The sequence below is a fragment of the Crocodylus siamensis genome, chromosome 6, assembly GCF_052110815.1.
Source record: "Crocodylus siamensis isolate JL-2025a chromosome 6, ASM5211081v1, whole genome shotgun sequence".
NCBI lineage: Eukaryota > Metazoa > Chordata > Crocodylia > Crocodylidae > Crocodylus > Crocodylus siamensis.
This window is the reverse complement of record NC_143400.1, coordinates 15,144,787-15,165,989: the sequence shown is the minus strand read 5'-3', so window position 1 is coordinate 15,165,989 and position 21,203 is coordinate 15,144,787. Positions and strand designations below refer to the sequence as shown.

The 21,203-nt window shown below is 40.6% G+C and overlaps 1 protein-coding gene and 1 long non-coding RNA gene across 3 annotated transcripts; one reads left to right on the top strand and one right to left on the bottom strand.

The window, feature by feature from the left end:
- Positions 1 to 2,010: 2,010 nt before the first annotated feature.
- Positions 2,011 to 19,674, top strand: HORMAD1 (HORMA domain containing 1). 2 transcript variants are annotated; one of them, XM_090054217.1, is made up of 13 exons: positions 2,011 to 2,043; positions 2,685 to 2,829; positions 3,955 to 4,018; positions 5,208 to 5,244; positions 5,777 to 5,797; positions 5,898 to 5,924; positions 7,673 to 7,740; positions 8,520 to 8,671; positions 9,617 to 9,873; positions 11,075 to 11,141; positions 12,923 to 12,999; positions 14,292 to 14,375; positions 16,411 to 19,674. In XM_090054217.1, exons 1-13 carry the CDS (start codon positions 2,011 to 2,013, stop codon positions 16,480 to 16,482), a joined length of 1,104 nt encoding a protein of 367 aa, XP_089910343.1. In that variant the 3' UTR covers positions 16,483 to 19,674. The 2 variants fall into 2 exon arrangements, with proteins under 2 accessions (XP_089910343.1, XP_089910342.1); XM_090054216.1 differs by having other exon boundaries at positions 16,402 to 19,674.
- On the bottom strand, positions 14,373 to 19,806 carry LOC149861225 (uncharacterized). Its single transcript, XR_016443204.1, has 2 exons — positions 19,669 to 19,806; positions 14,373 to 14,540 (listed from the first exon to the last, which is right to left on the bottom strand). It is a non-coding gene; the product is annotated as an uncharacterized LOC149861225 (long non-coding RNA).
- Between the last annotated feature and the right edge of the window lie 1,397 nt (positions 19,807 to 21,203).

The window sequence follows — 21,203 nt, the reverse complement described above, 5'->3', positions numbered from 1 at the left end:
CGTTCTCTGCCTAATTGGACGGGAGGTGGCCAGTGCTCCTCAGTGTATGAGCACACCCTTCGGTGCATGGGTGCTACACAGTAGCTGGCTAATTTCCTCAGGAATTAGGAAATTAGGTCAGAAATGCAGAGCACTGGCAGCACTGGGAGGCAGGGGGCTGTGGGTCAGGAGGGAGGCAGGGGCTGAGTAGGGAGTAAGGGGTACCACCAGGGGGGCTGTGGATCAGTGAGGGGCACTGGCAGAGTCAGTGGGTCCAGAGCGAGTGGCAGCAGCAAGGCCGGGTGGGAGGTGGCTTGTCAGTGAGGGGCAATAGGGGCAGGGGCAGGGTACCAGCATGTCACTGCCCCACCCCCCATCTAACCCTCCTGCCCCCCACCTCCAGGTGTCCTCTTTTTTGGACCTGGAAATATGGTAACTCTAGCTAGCAATAGGGCATTCATTAAAATAAATATTAAATGTTGAATCCAGTTCGTAACAGTTGCCCAGTGCATTTTTTAAATGCAATAGTCATGTGCATTCACCTTCCCCATGTGAAGCCTGCACGCACAACTCATGTACGCAGGTACGCTGGCTAGCTCCGCAAATAGATTCACACAGAGTTGGCAACCCTAGTCTGGGGGGAGGGGGAAAGCATGAAGGTGCTTTGTCTATGACCCCAGGGAGGAAGGTAGGCAACACCATGGAGGTGCAAGTGGCGCCTGACATCCCGGGGGGCGACAGTGCAAAAAGGGTGTGTGAAATGCCTTGGCAAGTGAGAGAAAATAATGGTGGGATCGGAGAAAATCGCCCAAAAAATCCCCCGTGCCAGCTAAGCTGGGGTGGGAGCTGTCTGCACACGACCCCTCACTGGGGCTCAACAATCAGCGCCCGAGCCTTTGCGCACGACCCCTCTGGGCAGCGTGAGATCAAAAGGCGGGAAAAAGCTCCCGGCTGTAGGCGGCTGGGGGGAGGGATCGCTTTGCGCACTGCCCTGGTGGGCGGGGCCGCAGAAGCTGCCCTGAGGCGACTGGATCCCGTCAGCCTTCCTTTTTCCGCCCAGCGCCGTATTTCCTCCAGACCCTTCAGTCTTCACGTGCCCCTCAGACCCCATTTCTTTGTTCCCTCAAGACACTGACCCCCCCCACAGCATCACACCAACACACTAACGTGTAATGTAGTCCTGTCTCTACCCTCCCCGCCCCCGGGCCCTCATTGAATCTCACTTGGGAAGATGTAAAAGCTTCCTCATTCCACATCGCAGAGAAGGGGCTTGTGCCTGACACAACCAAAGCAAAGGGGAAGCTGTGAGAAAGGTGTTTTGCAGGATCAAAACAGACATAGGCAAATTTATGCACCCAAAAAAGGGATGCAGTTGGTAGGAAAACACATTTGTATAGGTTTTGGTTGGTTGCTTTTTTTAATTCCTCCTTCAAAATCTTTAAAAACAATAGACAACCTGATGGTGCTGCATTACTTCAGCGAGTGGCTCGGTTGGAGACACGCTGAAAGGAGTCTGCTGTTTAGCAGAGCTGGACATTTACTACTTAATACACTCCACTTGATGCATCCCAACCAGTGTTTTTTTTAGGCTGGTTCCTTCTGACCATTTTTTTATAGGCAAAAATATATTTCATAAAGCATTTTAATTTTTTTTTGTGTGTGTCCCAAATGAGGTCCCTCCATAGGCAGGCATGAGGGAGGTGATGGTCCAAATGGGGAGCGATAGAGAACAGCTGTCCCGGTCTCGCATGTGTATCTGCCTCCTGAGTTTTGGCCGCTCTGGAAAAAACCTCCCACAGTTTAATATATTAGCCCTGGAACAAGCTTGTATGTGAGCAGTCCTTGGGCAGCTAATGGCATGGAGATCAATGGGTTTATTTACATTAATAAAGAGTAGTCACATTTACATGGATTAAGGATTACGTACTGTGTTGTCAAAAGTGAATGGATAGGCTCTATATATGGGGCATCAAAGTGCAGTAGGATGTGAACTGACATCAATATTTTATTAACAGATAGAGGTCTGTCAATATGGCAACTGCACAGATGCAGAGAAGCTCTATGGTATGCTATACTTCCATTTATCTGAATGTGTTTTTAAAAGAGTTTCATAGTCGTTAGGGGCTGAAAGGGACCTTACAGATCAAGTCAACCCCACCCTGCATGTGGGCAGGAAAGATGTAGATTATTACTGTTACAAGACCCACATTATTAATTTTACTCCTATTTCATTGTCCCCAAAATGTACCTTTAAACTCTCTACTTGTGAGCAGTTGAGAGTCAAATAATTTATTCTTGTATAAAGAAATACGTTATTCAGGTGTAAAATTTATTTTTAGTCACCTGACATATATTTATCAAGGATCAGATAAACACTAGAAAGAAAGAAACACTGGAGTCAATGAAACTTAGTCAAAATGTACAAAATCAACATCATATTGTAGAACTGTATTGGATCAGGGCCTTTGACATGCTATAAAATAGAGATTATGTTCAAGGAAGTAAGCAGGAGAAGAATGAAGAGTATTCTTTTATGCTTCCTGTTAGTTTCTTTCATGTTTAAAAAAAGTTGGTCAGGGATTATTTGACTAATGAAAGAAAACACATTTGATTGGCTTTCACCATTATGTCTGAAAAGCAAATGAAAAAAAAAAACCAACCCTATATATTAGAAATTAATTCCTGTCTTTCTCTCTAAATTTTAGAATGCAGTAGTATTTCCTAATAAAATATCCACTGAACAGCAGTCTTTGGTATTAGTAAAAAGGCTTTTGGCAGTGGCAGTGTCATGTATCACTTACCTAAGAGGAATCTTTCCCGAATGTGCCTACGGAACAAGATATCTAGATGGTAATACACTGTTTCTAAGAAAGCTGTATTTCACAAGGTCACTGGGGAGTCTTAATGAATTCTTATAAAGTGCTTTCACATCCTTGAATGAAAGTTGCTAGTGGATGTCAGTGTGTATGGAAGGTATTAGTGAGTGCTGCTGGGTGGGTGTACAGTAAGCCCTGGTTAATTCATGTATATAGGATAATTTGGCCTCATCAGCCGTTTTCCTACAGGCAGATAAGACAATCATGGAAGATAATCACCCTCCGCTGCCAGGGATTGCAGAAGGGAAGGAGGAATTTGCCCCCATGTTTTTAATTCAACATTTTTTCCAATTCTCTGCAGTGCCACCCTCCAATTTACTAACTGCTGATTACTGGTCTCTACCAGATAATTCATCATTATTTGCATTCCTCTTGAAGTACACACACACAGTATATGAAAATAAAATAACACTGCACTTCATTTATACACATATGAGATGCATTGACTTAATTGCATCACATGATGCTGGTCCCAATTTTTTGCCTATTAACAAACATCATCTGCATATCGGTTAATTGCATAAACCCCTTAAGTGCATAAGAGCTCTTGCTCCCACTGCCTACTTTGTAATGTAACTGTATCCCATTTAATTGCATAATTGATTAAACTGTCTAGGAGTCATCCATTTCTCAAGGCTTCTAAAAAGTAACCCTGAAATCACTAGGTCTTGTGGATTTCAAGGCCCAAGGTGCTCTGACAGAAAGCAAAGAGCCTTAATGAGGTGAAAAGAGGAAGCTTTTCCTATTATTAAAAAATTTTGTTTTCACAGGGCATGGGTATTTGCATACTTATCAGCTTCATCTCTACAACAGCAGTAATACACATGCCCCACACAGTATACTGTATTTAAACTACAGCTTCAGGATTGAAAAAATATTACGCACTTAAACAGAGCATACTGCTTGTGTCTGTATTTATATAGTGTTGCTTCTGTAGATGAAGCTAATTCAGGTGTTTAACAGCTAAAAATGTCAGTAATGCAAATTCTATTATCTGTGTTTATAACAAAGAATTGAAAGAGCTTATTCTAGCTAACCTGGTTGTTCTGTAGTGTAACAGCATTTTTTCTGAATAAAACATCATTTTTCTTTATTTGAGATCTCTGTGTCAAAATTTTGAGGGAAGACAAAACCTGCCCTGGATCTAGTCAGTTGGTGAAATGGTATGTCCATTACAACATGTATTATATAAGAAAGTTATCACATGTAAAGTCTGAAAGTTGGCTCTCTAGTTTTCTCTGGTTATTAAAAATAGTTTACTAGTAATGAATAATGACTGCTCAGAAAGTGTTTGTAATACTTTGTATTTATTGTTTCCTCATGGACAAATCAGGATTTGTCCATTTCAGTCCCATATAATAGTCTTACCTTGTGTATATCCATTTATGGAAAGGTTTACAGTCTGAGTACAAATTCAGTATGTCTGCAACTAAACATGTGAGTAGTTCCCAGTCAGTGGGCCAACTCACATATTTAAAGTTATGCCAGACCTTAAGCATCCTTTTAAAGCCAGCAAAGACAAGTTCATGCAAACTGACTCTGGTATCAGGTATGTATCTGAACAATCGTTATTGACTTTTCTCATTAATCCTTGAGCGGCCTGCTTCTGTTTTCTTCCACCTTGCCTATTAATTTCTGCAGTACAGGAAAATTGCTGTCCAGGAAGAACGGGGAGTGATGTACATGCACTTTCCCCTGGTGTAAATAACTGCCCAAGGTGCTTGTGAATGGAAAATCCAGCCCTTATTCTTTACTGGTTGTGGCTGAGATATGGTATTTGTATAAACTTTCCATAACTAAACATGTATGTGCACATAATGCAACAAGACTGATTATTACTTTTTTTCCCCTAAAGTGCCATTGGGATATGGCAAATACCAGATACATTGTGGCTCATTGTATATTTTGGTATCTCTTTTTTTTGCCTATTTTCATCACGATGTAAAATACATTTTCAACTTTTAAATAACGAGCTAAAACAATAGTTTTCTTGATTTTTGTCATTAAAAAATGTGGAGACTTAAATGAAATAGACAGTTACACTTATTAAATTACTTATGAACATAAATGTTAGAAAGTGTTGGAAAATTGTAGATGCACAATTTAATTATATTTTTATTCATCCTTTGAAAAGTCTGGCATGTTTGGGGTGTTACAAACATATAATTAATTGTATCTATTACGAGTAATAAGAGGACAAAAATAATGGAATAAACCTTGTTTATTACTTCTGTAATTTAATATTAAAAAGCATTAAATGCAAGAATTTCATCTTGAAGGAATATTTTATTTAATCAGAAGCAAACAAATGATAATTAATAGCAGATAGAAAATATTATTTGATTTTTGCAGGATGTTGGGATGCTATGATGCTTTGCAGAAAAAATATGTAAGTCTTCCCGAATAATTTTGTTATATTTTAATAAACTGAAATATTGCTGATTTGTATAATTCCGATAGCTGACACTGTGGGTATGGGGCTTACTAGTTACAATATAGCAACAATTTAATAAGGTATAACAAATAATGGTGATTTATAATGCTCAGCATCTCACAGGAAATGGCCCATAATTCTTGATGCTAGAGATTTGTGTCCAGTTTATATTAGCTGAGGATCTGGCACCAGAAGATTGGGAAAAAAATTCTGAAATCCTAATGTAGAAAAAGTACTTGAAATCAATTGTACTCACACACGTGCTTAACATTAAGCATATGCATAAATAATTTACTAATTAGAAATGGAAGTAAATACATATTTAAGTGTTTAGCTGAATCAGGGCCCTAAATCCCACCTGTTGTTTTATTTCAGCCTATGATCTACAACAGTTTGTAGATTAAAAAAAAAAAAAAGGTTTTTAAGCAAGATTATCTTGGAGGATATATTTAATTGATTGTTCCTTTCTTAATTATATCTTAAACAGCTACGAATGATTGTCCTAGCAGTAAGTACCTTTATAGTATTTACCCTACCTTTCAAAATAAATGTATTTATATGTATTAATTTGTTGTCTCATATTTATATGATTTATTTTTAAAATCCAGGTTTATACCCATCCAGAAGATCCTCAGGTAAACTTAATATGATATTGATGTTTGACTGATGCTAGTACATTTACAATAAAATGTATGTATAGAAACGTCACAATACTTAACATCTGGTGCATGTTGATGCTGCTATTTGTATAAAGAAACATGGTAATATAGGAATTGTCAGACCTCATCAGAACAGTTAGACCAGTATCTTGCATCCAACAGATGTTGGAGAGGAAGGTGCAAACCCCATAGTGAACGCTTAGGGAGTATGCTGTTGTAAGGGAAATTTCTTCCTAATTGTACAGCAAATTCCATGTATTTTTCCCAGTCAAATGTAATCTTACTTATCTGGCCACTGGGTGTCACCAGAGCTCTGTTTTGATGTGGATGAGCTAGCACTGATACTAGCTAAGGAGGTTATAAAATAAGGAATGCAAAAATCTAGAACTCTTGGTTCAGAGATGATACCTTTTTATTAGACCAACTCAGAAATCTCAAAAAAAAATCTTTTTCTGCAAGCTTTTGGACACACACGCCCTTCATCAGGCCCAGGGAAAACTAAAGATGGTAAGAAGTCCCCATAGGTAGGAAATAAACTTTATTTCTGCACGTATAATGAGTCCTTTTTGTGGGTTTTTTTGTAAAGAAAAACCTTCCACTTCATTTTTGTCATAATGTTTAATAGTCACTTATGTAGAGCTTTGGCTAAAAACATGCACCTAGTCAGACAATAAAATTACAATTTACAGAGTTTGTTAAAATGGTACAATAAAAGTATACAGTCTATTTAATTTTCTTTCTCATCCTTTCTGCAACAATGCAAATACACCTGGTGAATATAGGATAAAAGGTAGGGTAGAAATGCACCTTTTATAGATTAACTAAATAAAACAGAGAATGAACACAAACTTTCATGAACAAGTTCAGTTTATTAGATGCAGTGAAAGGACCTACAGAAAGCAAGAGTGTAAGGAGAGAGGTATTAAAATACAAAAGACAAGAAGGTGGGAGAGAGAGATAGTGGGGAGGGGGCCAGTGCTTGAAGAGGAAAGCAAAGGAGCAGGAAACCCATAGGAACTTCCAAAGGGGTCATGAAAACTACTCCAGGTCATGAGATAAGAATCCCAGTTGATCCTTGTTTCTTATATAGGGCAAGCTGTGACTCATTAGAGAGAAGCCAAACTGTTTTTTCTTAATTGAAACAGAAAGATCCATTCTCCTCTTTCTCTCATAAAAATAAACAATACCATAAATAATAGTTAAATCATATATTTGATTCTTATCTGAATATGGAGTCTGACACCATCTACTCATAACGACTGCAAACCTCATTAAAGTGGAGGACAGTCTAGTATTGGCCTCCTGTTGTTTATCATTTCCTAGAGAAGACAAGTAGATTTCTAAATTACACTTTACTAATCTCAAATAAGAAGTCTGAGAAAATCTTACTGTTACATATCTGTATGCTGGCATCTTTAAATATGAAATTAATAATGTCAGATTGTAAGAAAAGACTATTGACATTGCTTTTGATGGTTAAAAAAGTATATAATAAATTGGGCAGAAAAATATCATAACAGGGTATTATGAAATTAGAAAATTGTAGTCCCTGGAGATCACATTATAATGATGTATCATGACTGTTGTTTGACATGGACATTTCATTTAAAAGGCATGAAAGGTTGGTATACTCCAGACACAGGGAACCAGGAACAATCCTGTAATTTCATGTAGCAATTGGTACTTTATCTCCTGCTTACATAATCATGGTGTTTTATGTTTAGACAGTTACAGAATGTTATCAATTCAAATTCAAGTACACCAACAGTGGGCCAGTCATGGATTTCAGCAGGTACTGTTCTTCTTATTGTTTTGCAGTTTCCAGCGTATTTTTTTAGGAAACTGAGTGAAAAACTTTAGTGCCCTCTGTTATCTGCTGTCTGATTTCTGGAAGCTGAATATTAAGATTTAAGTTTAATAAGGGAACATACTCTCCATACCAGAGAGTTGCAGAACTGTTGAGTGAAGTGAATACCAGTTTTTGCAGTGAGGCAGTTAGCCTTGTTAGTCTGAAGTTAGGTAAAAGGCAAAGTAGAGATGCACCTTATAGATTAACTGAATCAGAAATGCATAAGCTTTCTTGAGCAAAAGCTTATGTCAGCATCTGATGAAGTGAGCTCTTGCTCATGAAACAGTATGCATCTCCAATTTAATTAGTTTATAAGGTGCCTCTCAAACCCTAATTTTTTGCAGCATGTGAGGGTAAGCTCAGGTGCATGTCTCTGCATGTTTGGAAACTTGAAATGTACCAATTTCTCCTTGGGTATTTGGAAGGTAAGGTTTTTCAAGCAGCACGTATATTGCAAAGTACAGGAGTGGGTTTTTTTACTGTCTGAACAATGACAGTATCCTAGTGTTGCTTGTTTCAAGTGTGATCCCAACTTGTTTTGAGAACACTCAATTGTCTTAGAACATACACGTACTCACAGCTTCTTGAAGTCAGACCTGTATAATGATAATGTGATATTTGCTTCCTTGACTTATTTAGAGAAACTTAAATTAACTTTATTAGTGTAACATTAGAAACAATGCAGTCTCCATAGAAGATCTGAATCCTTTGCTCATTCTTAGTAAAAATAGAGGAAATGACTCCAACATCACGTGTGCAGACACCAAGAAAGCAAGCATCCTCCTCATTCGCAAGATTTACGTTCTGATGCAGAACCTGGGGCCATTACCTAGTGATGTCTGCTTGACAATGAAGCTCTTTTATTATGATGAAGGTACTGTGTCTACATAATTTTTGTTTATTTTCTGTATAAACAGTCATTTTCGATGATTGTAATGCTATTGTTTCCATATATCGTTACCAATGTTAAGGCTAAACAGCTGTGAAGGTTTTTTTTCCCCATGTGTCTTTTTGCTTGTGCAGTCTTGAATTTTTTTAAGTTCTAGTGAAAAAATATTGACCGTTTTGAAGTCAAAGGAAGTTTTGCTATTGATTTCAGTGAAACCAGGATTTCACATTTTTATTTATTTTGATGTGCTGCATACATGTCATAACTTAAACACAGCTTGTGATTCAGCTTGGCACATGCAAACGTACTAATCATGCTCAGGAGGGCAGCATTTGGCAGCCAAATAGAATTGCCCAGGTACACGGATGAATCCTGAAAAGTGTTGTCAGGTGGGAGGGAGTAGGATGTCCTTGCCATCTTTTAACCCAATAGTCTGGTGGTTAGAGGACCTCTAGCCTAGACTGAATTGATCTGCTGTTTCCTAGAACATTCTAATATAACAAAAGACTTTGTCTGTCTGTCTGTAATGCTTTATTTGCACTCTGCTTGGTTGTCTTGGTAGCCAATCACAATGCTGACTGAAACGACCAGAGTGCTCCAAGCGTATTCCGGACAAGAGGCAGCAGCATGGCGGATCACCGCCATGATGGTGGGGATGGAGCGGATGGAGTAGGGGGGCGCCAAGGCCAGTGCTGCTGGCCTGGCTCCCACTCTGGCCCTGCTCTCCAGAGGTGTCGGCAGGACGGGGTGCTGGCCAAGGGGGATGGCGGGGCAGGCTTCCCCCCACCTCCTCCTGCTCCTGGGAGGTAGTGTCAGCAGCACAGGGTGGTGGGTGGTGACGCTTCGTCCCTGCCCACCCCCCACCTCATTCCTGATGGGCAATTGGCTAGTTTCCATATAACAGCATATCACATCCATTCTTTTCTACAGTTACACCACCTGATTACCAACCTCCAGGTTTTAAAGAAGGTGATTGTGAAGGAATGATTTTTGAGGGGGAACCCATGTACCTAAATGTGGGTGAGGTGCCAACTCCATTTCACATGCTGAAAGTTAAAGTGACAACTGAGAGGGAACGAATGGAAAATATTGATAAAACCATATTAAAGCAAGGAGACACTAAGGTGCCTCTTCAGGCAATAAGACGGGACAAAGATGGTCCAGGGGAACGGAACAGGCACACAAATGTAAGGGCTCAAACACTAAGTGCAATTGGTAATTAAAATGGTTTAACATCTGAAGCCTATAGAAAAGGGTCACTGATCAGTTATATTGTCCACTGAGTTTTATTTAAAGCATTATGTTGCCAAATGTATCCAGACAAGATTATTTCTATTTATTTACATTTTTTTCTTAACTTTACTGCTCAAACTGGAGGTATCTGTTTTTAAAATACATGAAGCTGTGCGTCAGGATAATGCAGGTGATCTTTGGTATAAAATGCCATGGGACATTTCACAAGACAGAAGGGTAGGGAACAGGTAGTTGTTATGATGTCCTGGATACATTCCAACTTCATTACATTCCAACTTCATTACATTATATCTACCTAAATCTTCCCATTCATTTGAAGTGAATAAATTATTTTTCATTTTATGCCCTAAACTAACACAGTATTTCTAGCACATACACATTTTGTGCTGCTGTGTCCATGTATCCATTTTCTTCTATCCATGATCTTGATTTTTGCCAGCACTCATGCATGAGTCCTGGAACTAGCCACATCAGTAAAATTATCCATATGCATAAGAATTTGTAAGATTGGTGTCTAAATGTTGAGAGATTGTTAGTTCTAATTTTGAACCCAGTCTGAACTACTTATGGTGGAGCAATAATGATGCCACAGTTAAAAATTGTGCCAGAAATTGTATTTGACAGTGACCTTAACAAAAACCCGGACAGATGAACTCCCCAGAGGCATGACGTGTGACAGTCACACACTGCTACCAACAGCTAGATGAGTTTAAGGTTATGATTCTCAACTAGGGTGCCGTGGCACCCTGGAGAGCCTTGAAATCTTTTCAGGTGTTCCGTGGGATGCCACAAAATGTTAGCACTGCTAGGTTTGCAAGCGTGATTCATAAGAATAAATCCAGAGATTTCAAATAAATCCATTTGTGGTCTTCCTCAGTTATACCAGAAAATCTTCTCTCTAGCCCTGTTTCAATTATTTCAATATTTTGGGTGGTTGGGATGTCTCCTGATTACTAAATGAAGTTCCTTCTTATGTTAATAATTACAGTGTCAGAATAAAAGACAAGATTCTTACTCCTAGCAAGGCCAAATCTCATTAGTTAAGTTTAAGATTTTTATTCCACTGAGAATCAATGTACAATTTACAGACTATCTGTTTTCTTTCTCTCTCTTTCTTTCTTTTTTTTTCCTTAGGAAGATTTTGTCACAGACAATAAAGTGGAAGATCAGAAAAAAGCAAATAGATATTTAGAAGTTGAAGGTAATATACATATACCTCAAGTCAGATCATCAGCTCTGGCCTCCCTGTTCCTATTTTATTGAACAAAGAACAAAAGTCTGCAATATATTGCACTACTATCAATATAATATTGCACTGCCTTCTAATGTATAATCTGTGCCTTTATTTTATACTAGCAAATTGCCCTTCAAAAATGATGGGCAGGGTGGGTGGCGGGGACAGAGCCCAGCGTTCGGTCCCGTGCTCCTGTTTTTCCCCCCCATTCTGCTGTGCTAATCCAGCCCTGCGCCCTTCAGGCCCAATCCTGTCTCCCTCCCCCACCCACCCCCAGCAATTTGGGTTTGCAGCCAGGGCCCCTCCCACTCCTTCCCCACCTTCTGCCCTAGGACTGACCCTGGTGCCACCCCCACCACAGCGGCCCTGCCCTTGCTTTAGGACTGGGTCCACTCCCGCCACTGCTTTGGCGGTTTCCCCTCCTCGCCGCTTTGGGCCTGTTCTGTTCCCCCCTCCAGCAGCAGTGGTGGCAAACCCAGGTGCAGGCCTGGCAGCAGCCACAGACACAGATCTGGCAGGGTAGACGCAGGCCCGATGTGGCAGCTGCGGGCCTAGGGTGGCAGCCACAGTGCCATGGCTACCAGCAACCTCCCCCTCCCTTCCCTGCTACCTCTTCTTGGGGCAGGAAGGCGGGGGTGCTCTGGCCCCTGGCTCCAAGGAGCAGATCAGGGGGACAAGGCCAGTGCTGCTGACCTCACCCCTTGGCTCTGTCCCCTCTGTTATGGTGGGGCTCCAGTCCCCGTCAGAGTGGCAATCGGAGGCAGCCAATCAGAGTGCGAATAAAGTGTTATGGACAGACAGACGGACAGACAGACTAAGGCTTTTATAATATGTTTTGTTAAGTTTTGCTTCCTGTTGTTAAATGCACTTTTTCTTTGTCTCCATTCTATGCTATGTTCCATTCATGAGTATTTCAGTGCACTTAAAACTCAATTGAAATAGGTTAAATATTTATAATACAAGATCACTATATATCACTTGAGTTTTATCTAAACACTCCTTCTATCCCCTGAAACAGTACAGAAGAAAAACAAAAGACTACAGTACTTAATACTGTTACCAGAACTCTTAGTCTCTGTCCTCACTCTGACGTAACACTATTTCTCACAGTAACAACTGCTCACATGGAAAAAGGCTTGATCCTGCACACTATCAAGTCTAAGGAAATGAATGTACAATTATTTAATATAAATATGATTTTTCAGGTGTTTCTGTTCTAAGGGATAGCTTGATTCTCGTTTCTACTAAGCCCCTTTACATCAGTCTGTCATTATCATGGGGCTACATCAGGGTAAGCAAACCCTGGCATGGGTACCACAGTGTGGCACGCAAAGGCATTTTGTATGGCATGCATGCCTCAGGGCAAATAGAGAGGAAGGGGTGGGGCTGTGCTGTCACAACAAGGATCGGATCCCTCATGGCTCCCCTGCTGCCTGTCCCAGCAAACCAACATCGGATGAGTGGAGGTTGTGAGTGATTTTGGCACTCTGCCCAGAAACGTTTCCAACCCCTGGGCTACAGCCTAAATAAAAATTGGGCCCAATGTGGTGAAGACCTAAGGCACTGTAATTCCTATTAATAGAGTTGCTTTTGCACAGATGGAAGAATAGAGGCTTTTTAAAGTATCTGTTTCTTGATTTATTTCTCACCTGAACAAAATATACATCACTCATATCTAAGAACCAAAATGTAAAAATGTTTTTAATTCAATGTATAATTTATTTTATTATTCAACAAACCTTTCACAGAACTTAGTTTAACTTGTGAAGAAGATGAAAACATGAAGGCTGGAGAAAGCCAGAGTCCATCCGTTTCCAATTCTCAGGTATTCTCTTCCAATCTCATTTTTTAATATTTTCCCAAAGTTCTGTGCTCTTTTGTTTTCACACTAACATTTTCAGTTTTAAGGCACCTTGAACAATTAATAGGCAATCTCTGCAGAAATGCTTCTTTTTATGTTTCAAGCCATAATCATTAACAATAAAAAAGAAATGCAAAACTCTAGAACTCTTGATTCAGATATGATATCTTTTATTAAACCAGCTAAGACATTGCAAAAAAATTATTTTTTTGCAAGCTTTCAGGCTCACATGCCATTTATCAGGCTCAGGGAAAATTAAAGGTGGTAAAAAGTCCCCACAGGGAGGAAATACATGCATTTATATTCTATCCTTACACTGCATATTTTATAATAAAATATGTCTGATATTTAAAGTTGTAAAAGCACTCAAAGGCATTTCTATAATGGTGCTAAATATTGCAATAGAGCATGTAATATGATTAAAAATAGAAATAGATTTTTTTCACGGTTGCAAAGCATCATCACTGAAGGCTCTCCCTCCTTTTAAAGAAAATACTTATACGTCTTTCTAAAGAAAATATATTGAATCCATTTGCAAGTAAAGAATTTCAGTGGTCAGATCTTTAAATGTATTTATGATTGATTCCAAGTCTGACTTTCTAAGCAAATGCTACAGCTCGGAATCATTCCAAAGATGATAACAAGATTAATTATAAAACCTAAAAACAAATCTGCTGTCGATAGAACATCTTCTAATTTCTTCTAAGAAGATACTGACTTGTATATAAAGGAACATCCAGACAGCAGACTCCCCTCTACAACTACTTGGAACAAACTGACAACATTTGTTTTATTTGGTTCTAATAAAACAATGCAATATTTGTAATATATGGATATTATGTAGGCATTTACAGTGGAAATCGAGGGGGGGGGTTGTTGATGAAACCCTAAGACTGTTACAAAATAATAAAAATACCCAGTGTACTCCCTGAAAACAGCACAGTGCTGTAAAAGTGTAGAAGAGTACTACGTCTAACACACATTGACCCTATGGTAACTGTCAGTGATTGAATGTATAAATATAATTAAAAGTAACTCAGGGGCTAATTAAGCAAATCCTGCACATGCCTGACTTTCAGCATAGCAGTCCCTTTGATTTTGACAGAAGTACTTGTACGTCAAGTTAGGCATGTGTTTTAGTCCTGTTGTAGACTGAGCCAGAGCACTTGATGTCATGCAGGCCCTCTGTCTTGATTTAGTCTTGTAGTTTTAAAGCATATTTTTGATTGCAGTAACATTTTCTTGTCTGGTTTTAGGTTGATCACTTAGTAAATAAGACATCAGAATTAAACATGACTGAGGGCAAAACAAGAAGTGGAAAAATATTTCACAGCAGCACAGTTAGTAGTTTATTTTTAATTCAAAATTCTTTGCATTTACAATGAAAATATGTTCTTCAATACAATTTACAGTATAAGGCTGAAATCCGGTCCCATTGAAGTAATCAGAAAAACGTCCACAGACTGAAGTGGGCAAGGATTTTGCTGCAGATTCTTTTTTGGCTCCTGTTAAGGAATATGAACAACACAGTTCGCATTTGTATTCCTAATGTCAATGCTTATTCCTAAAAATTACATCAGTGTTCAGTCCTAACTGTCCAGCCGAGGGAATTGTTTGTATTTTCGTAGAATAAACTTGGCCAAAGTCTCTGTTGGCCTAATTCCATCAGCTACAACAGTGCTATGCCAGTAGAAAATTTAGCTAGTGCATTGCTTTACGTGTCGTGTAAATGATTTTATTTATAAAGCATTGAGCCAGGACTCTTGTGCACAGAAGCTTGATTTATACAAAATCCTGAAAAGTCTATATTGCTTTCTTATTCCAGGTTCAGTGTGGCCCCAGAATTTTTTAAACTCACTCCACCTACAGAAAATGTATTTGGGCTCCATACAGCTGGGACCAGTGGTGCCTGGGGGAAGGGACTTGACTCAGGCTGCAGAGCTCCTGTGTCACCCAAGTCTGCCCCTCACCCTTCAGTGGCTATTACTCCAGTCTGCGATAACCTAGAATTGTATTCTGCACCTCTATGCATCAGTTTGTTAGGCTCATGATCTACCTAAACACCAGTTCTATGGCCCCACTGCAGATTTCTGCTATGTGGGGCTGGTACAGAAACGCTTTCCACACTGCATCAAGGGGAGCAAAATTATACCCATGTGGCTACTTCGTCCATGATTCTTCCTGCACAACAACCCTTATTTGGGAATGTTAAGCACTACAGGTGCTTTTCCCTCAGAAAGAGTTATGGGCAAAATGCTACTACTCTCAGTAAATAAAGAACACTCTTCATCATTTATAGTTGAGAGAGGAAATTACATGTCATGGCAAAGGAAAATCATACCCTCCCTGTCGCCACTGAAAAGCTCTTCATTAATTTTTAACACAAGTTAGGGAACAGCAGTAGCTTAAGGATCCACAGTGGGTTCCTAAATAGCTGTCTGCAGTCATCTTCTAAAACTAATAGTTACTTTGTTTCTCCAAAGGTTGGTGAAAATCAAGCCAGGGAACATTACAAAACCCATTCTGCAGCAGCTAAGTGTAAAAAAGAAATCCAGAAGAGAAATCCGTCTGAGTCAGAAAAACTTGTAAGTTTGTTTGTTTGTTTGTTTGTTTAAAGCTGTATTAAGAAAGCAAAGGAGGCTTTTTGTATGTTGTGCATATATGCTGACAAGAACTTCACATTTGTGTATGGAAAATAAAATGCAGAATGTAAAGCAAGATGAGGGGATTCTGCAAAATGCTAAGTTTCACCTTAGCCATCTACAATGAACATGGTCTCATGCTGTGCAAACTAAATGAAAAATTAAGATATTTCACATATTTTCATAGACAAAGGCAGAGGCAAAAACTAAAGCTTTCATTATTGCTATGTCAGACTACAGATAAACAAGTCTTAGTACTTCATACAGGCCTGAGCATAAAAGATTGACAAATAAATTTTGTTTTTATTTAAATCTCTGTAAATCAAAAGCACCTTCATTAAGGTCAATGCAGTTAAACTGATGTAAAACCAAGTGTTCTGACAGTGTGCATCACCTAGTTAACATTAGATATTAAAGCTGGACTCCTAAGAAACATCACTTTCTCTTGATGCCGTGGCACAAAGGAGCCTTAACTCTGAGTTTATAAATAACTTTTAACTCCCTTTCAGTATGTGCATGAGAGTCTTTGTGTTTGTATTTATGTTCGAGTAATGTCACTGGAGGCCTGGATATGCTGAGCATAGCTCCTTGTATAGCATGCAGTTGATTCCTATTATGAGATTCTTTTCTATCTTCGTACCTTTTTTCACACCTAACACGAGTGAGAGCGCCATGGTTTATTCAGTGCATGACCTGTAATGCAATCTGTATTTTCTCTTGGCAGGTTCATCAGTTTGAACTCTCATCTAGCCAAGATGCGCTGCCAAAAAGGAGAAAATTTAGTGAGCCAAAGGAGCAGTTTTAGATATCCATCTTTCTGCTCTTCATTTGTAGAATTCTTCTTAATATGCTTATCCTTTTGTGTGTAATATGAATATTGTTAATGTTTCAAATCATTTAGTTTTTTATTTTAAATTTTATTTGCGTAGATAATGCAGAGTGTACTTTATAGCCAAGAAAAGCCTCCATCAAGAGAGGCTTCAATTTTACATATTGTTTGTAATTTTTAAAGAAGGTTGTGTTCCAGTCTGGAGAGAGAGGAGATGTAACCATTAATCAGATCTGAGGAAAAAAAAGCTTCCTTTACAAAGATTTCTAGGAAAGTTTTCTACGAATGTCCTTCCTAAGAATTTTGCTGAAATCCCATTGATGGTATATGCTGTTCACCCTTGGAACTGAAACAGTGAGCTGCTACCCCTCATCCTTTCTTGGGCTATTTTTAAAAATATTAATTTTATTTTTTTTATCCAAGATATACCCAACATAAAAACTAAAATCACCTCTGGTATTTGGGGTTTATAGCAGGAAATCAGGCTAAGAGAGCTGGTGTGGCCATTCTGCAACAAGACTATAGCTTCCCCTTTTTATTACACCGAAACAGCAGTAGCCTGAAACTTTATGGGACCTAATCAATTTCCCCAATAGTACCATACCCAAAGTAAAAAACAAACAAACAGGATTCATCTCTTTTTAGTTTCTAATCTTACAGTGAAATGCAGGAATTCATGCGCTACGCTGTTGAGCTGTATATAAAGTTAAGTATTAATCATTATTATATGTGGCATGCAGCCATGCAGAGTACAGTATTACAGACTATAATAATGAACTACAGCCAAACCAGAAAAGCAGACCACTCGGCTTTTACATATGCAAAGTGATGAGTTGCAGCTATTAGATAGTGTCATTTAACTGTTTTTACAAAATTTAATTTTGTTTGCTTTTCATAAACTTTGTGTTCACTGAAATAATGCTCCTTATAAACAACAGGTAGCAACTACTGCTATAGTTCAACTACATGCACGTAGCTCAGTATTTCTGCCCTTGGTTTTAATTTTTACACTAAGAATATCTTGTTATACTTCCTAATTAGGACTGTGTTATTTACTAATTTGTTAGTATGCAATTCTTGAAATATGAGTCATAAAGTTTGACTTAAAGATGCTATTGATTTTAATGAAATGTCTTGGGACTTGATTTCAATGTGCTTTGCTTATTTTAAAGTGCCATTTTACAGTTTTGTTCCATTTTAGATGAAAAATAAAACTATAGAATCTGAATGTTTGGGATTAATTGACTGGATAACATATCCATTCAAACACTGCTTGAAGAGTGCACAATATTACAGGATGATGCAGTATGATGTAGTCTGAAAGAAACAGGAAAAAGCCAGGGGCATCCCAGCCTCCTCCCTTAAATTAGATCAGCAGGTTCTAGCTTTTCCTGTTTCACCTGGGGTCGGTGCTCCAGTATTAGAGCCCCTGTCTTCCCATGTCTGATTTGTACCGTGCTGTCCAACTCAGACCTCTGCTTTAGGATTAAAGGAGTTTACATGTTAATACTTGTATCTTTCAGCCAGAACTTTTATACTTTAGACTTTTAAACACAGATGAACGCAGCACACTCAGAATATTCAGAGGGTATCAGGAGGTGAAGCATAGCTATTTAGGGCTGCCATCAAGTTCATTAACACAAAATGGCATTTGGGGTGGGGGGCATAAGGAAGTGCCTGACTGGGGGAGGTGGAAGCATGAATGACTTGTGCCCCAGTGGCTGGGGGAGCATGGCTGTGGCAGTGGTGCGAGCGTGGCAGCAGTAAACAGGGAGGTCCCACAGACGCTGCCAATGTTGTTGGCAATGTGGGGGGTGGTGGTGAGCGCCAGCCAAGGGTCGGCGACCACTCGCTGCCGCCACTGGCAGCAGCCATCAAGGATTGCGGACTGCCTGCAGATGCCACTGGCCGCAGGTGGTAAGCAGTGACCACCTGCAGTTGCTACTGAAACCTTTTTGTTGGGGGTGGACTGCCACACTCAGGGGGTGCACATGCACCTGTGTGCACCCCCTATGCATCGCCCCTGGATGGAAGTGATAGGCACTGTGCCTGTGAAGACCTGGACCTCCTTTCTAGCTGCTGCTGGACAGATATGTACTGATTTCTCCTCTAATTCTCAGTGCTTCCATTGTGCAACAGGCACAGGTCTAGATATCCTGCCAGACACAGGCCTTCTGGACCATTTGGTGCTGCTGGTTCAAAACTAGTCCCTGTGACGAAGTAACAGACACAGAGGTACAGAAGTGCTCTGTATCATCTACCATCCTGGGGCAGCCACCCTGGAGCAGTCCAAATCTGGCTCTCTCATTGGGAGCTCAGTCTTCACGAGCCTACTTCAGGGGGAACAGGAACTGCTTTGTCTAATACTTCAACATCCTCAGCTTGAATCCTCAGGAGGAACAAAGACTCTTTTATGAAGGTTGTAGTGCTGACCAAGGATACAGAGTTCAAACTTCACAAGTATCAAATTAATCCCCCTGCCACATACAAAACCAATTAAGCAAAGTAACACTGAACAAGGGAATAACTTAACTGGAAAATCTGACTGTAATTTTTCCTAAGGCACAGCGGAACCACCGTTAGAATTGTTTAATACAAAAATATATCGGCAGGAAGGAAACCTACGGTATCATTCAATTTGTTTAATTCTGAAATGTTGCAGGGATCTGAATAGATCTGCTCAGTTCTGTTTCCAATGGAGACAATGACCTGACCTGCTGAATTTGGAACCTGCTTTGCTTCCCAGTGCAGCTGGACATGTTCCTTCAGGCAGACATTATACAGCTGGCATTACAACAGCACCTGTGCATCGCAACCAAGGGTAGGATCTTGCTCTGCCCAACATTGGGCAAGCGCAGAACCCGAGGCAAACAATTTACAATCCAAACAGACAAGGCAGACCTAAAATTGGGGAATGGGGGTTCTGTAGTGCAGGGGGAGTGAACAATGTCATGTTCCAAATATAATTTTTTGGTTAGCTTTTCATTTTGGGGGGTGGGAATTGTTGTTAAAGGTGCTTATGGGGGGAGAGGAGGAGGACAGGGAGTGAGGAAATGGCAAGATGGAGGAGGTAGATGAAAGTAGTGGCACAGGCTGTAAAGGGGAATAGAAGCCTGTTCAGTCTCCTGCACCTGGGCTGCAGCAGCTGCTCTCTGCTCTTACCTATCTGGCTTCTTTTTATATCCAAGCTCACGTGCTTGGGGTGGCCTGAAGAGTACATCCCTGGTGCCCCCAGAAGGGTGCTCCTTTGCAGAGTCCTGTACCCTGGGGCAGAGGAGTAAAGTCAGATTTCAGTCCCACCCTGTCCCCTGCAGCACACCGGGGTTAACAGACCTAGTATCACAACTGTTGTATATTCAGGCATGAAAAGACCCAAAGCCAAGGCAGTGCATATTCACTCTTAATTCCCTCTCTCATACTGTTGCAGCTCATCACACACGTGCTACCTCTCCACTTCCCTCTATATAATCGTACCATTGCAACCACTCCTGGAAAAAGACCGTTAACAGAAACCAGAACACTAAGGACATTTCCTGCTGCCATCACCGTGTCGTCCCAGGGCCTTCCACCCCAAACCCACAGCAATGCAAAGCTTTCAACTTTTGTTTTCCCCCTAAAAATTCCCAGAGAGGATGCTTTTCTTTCTTGCCACCTCATTAAGCTATTGAACAAAGGAGGACACACATTTTCAAAACATTCATGCTTTTGTGAAGAAAACTCATACCTAGAAAAACATCTAGTTTTCCTATACAAAAGAAAACATAGTTTCACAGGAAGTGTTCAGGAGCATGTTGCTATTTCATAGTTAGGTTCAACTTGAATATGAACTATACCAATATTTGTCCCCATTACAATGGCTATTGATTGGGTCCGAAAGTGAAGGTTGGAAGGGACTCAGGTGCCACAGACTGTGCGTTCAAGTGTTCTCCATGCTTCAAGGTAGCAGCGTGCCGGAGGGGTGGCAGGGTTGATCCTAGGAGATCCTGGGCTCAAACAGTGCAAAAAAAAAGCAGGGTGGTGCATGCAGAGGCAGTGTGCACCACCCAAAACTGGAGCCTGGCCAGCTGGAGCCACACTCCGGCTGCCAGCCAGGTTCCACATGATTGTTGTGGTTGTAGCCCTGGTAAGCTTCCCTCCACCCCCGCCAAGTAAGGCTGGTAATGTGCTGTGTGCCAGAGGGCACATGGCCCAGGCGTTCCTTGGAGACAAGCAGCAGTGGCACAAGGTGTGCCACTGCTTCTTGTCCCTAGGGAAACAAACATCCATGCTTGTGTGAACAAGGCCATCTAGTCCAGCCCCCTGCTGAAAGCAGGACCAGCCCCAGCCACATCATCAAACCAAGGCTTTGTCAGCCGGGTCTTAAATACCTCCCAGGATGGAGGCTTCACCACGTCTCTGGGGAACCTGTTCCAGTGCTTTACTGCCCTCCTAGTGAGAAAGTTTTCCCTAATATCCCTGTCTGAAACTGGAGCCCATTGCTCCTTGTCCTCGCATCTGCCACCACTGAGAACAGCCCAGCTCCATCCTACGGTCGCTGAACCTGCAATAAACTGGAAGAGCTCAGAGGAGCAGGGTGGTCTGGTAGGACACTGCATGACTGCTTACCCGTTGGCATCAGACTGTGGACTACTGGGTAGCTTTGCAACACGCGGGACGATATACAACACTGCCTGGCTGCAGGCTCCACGCCTGTGGCA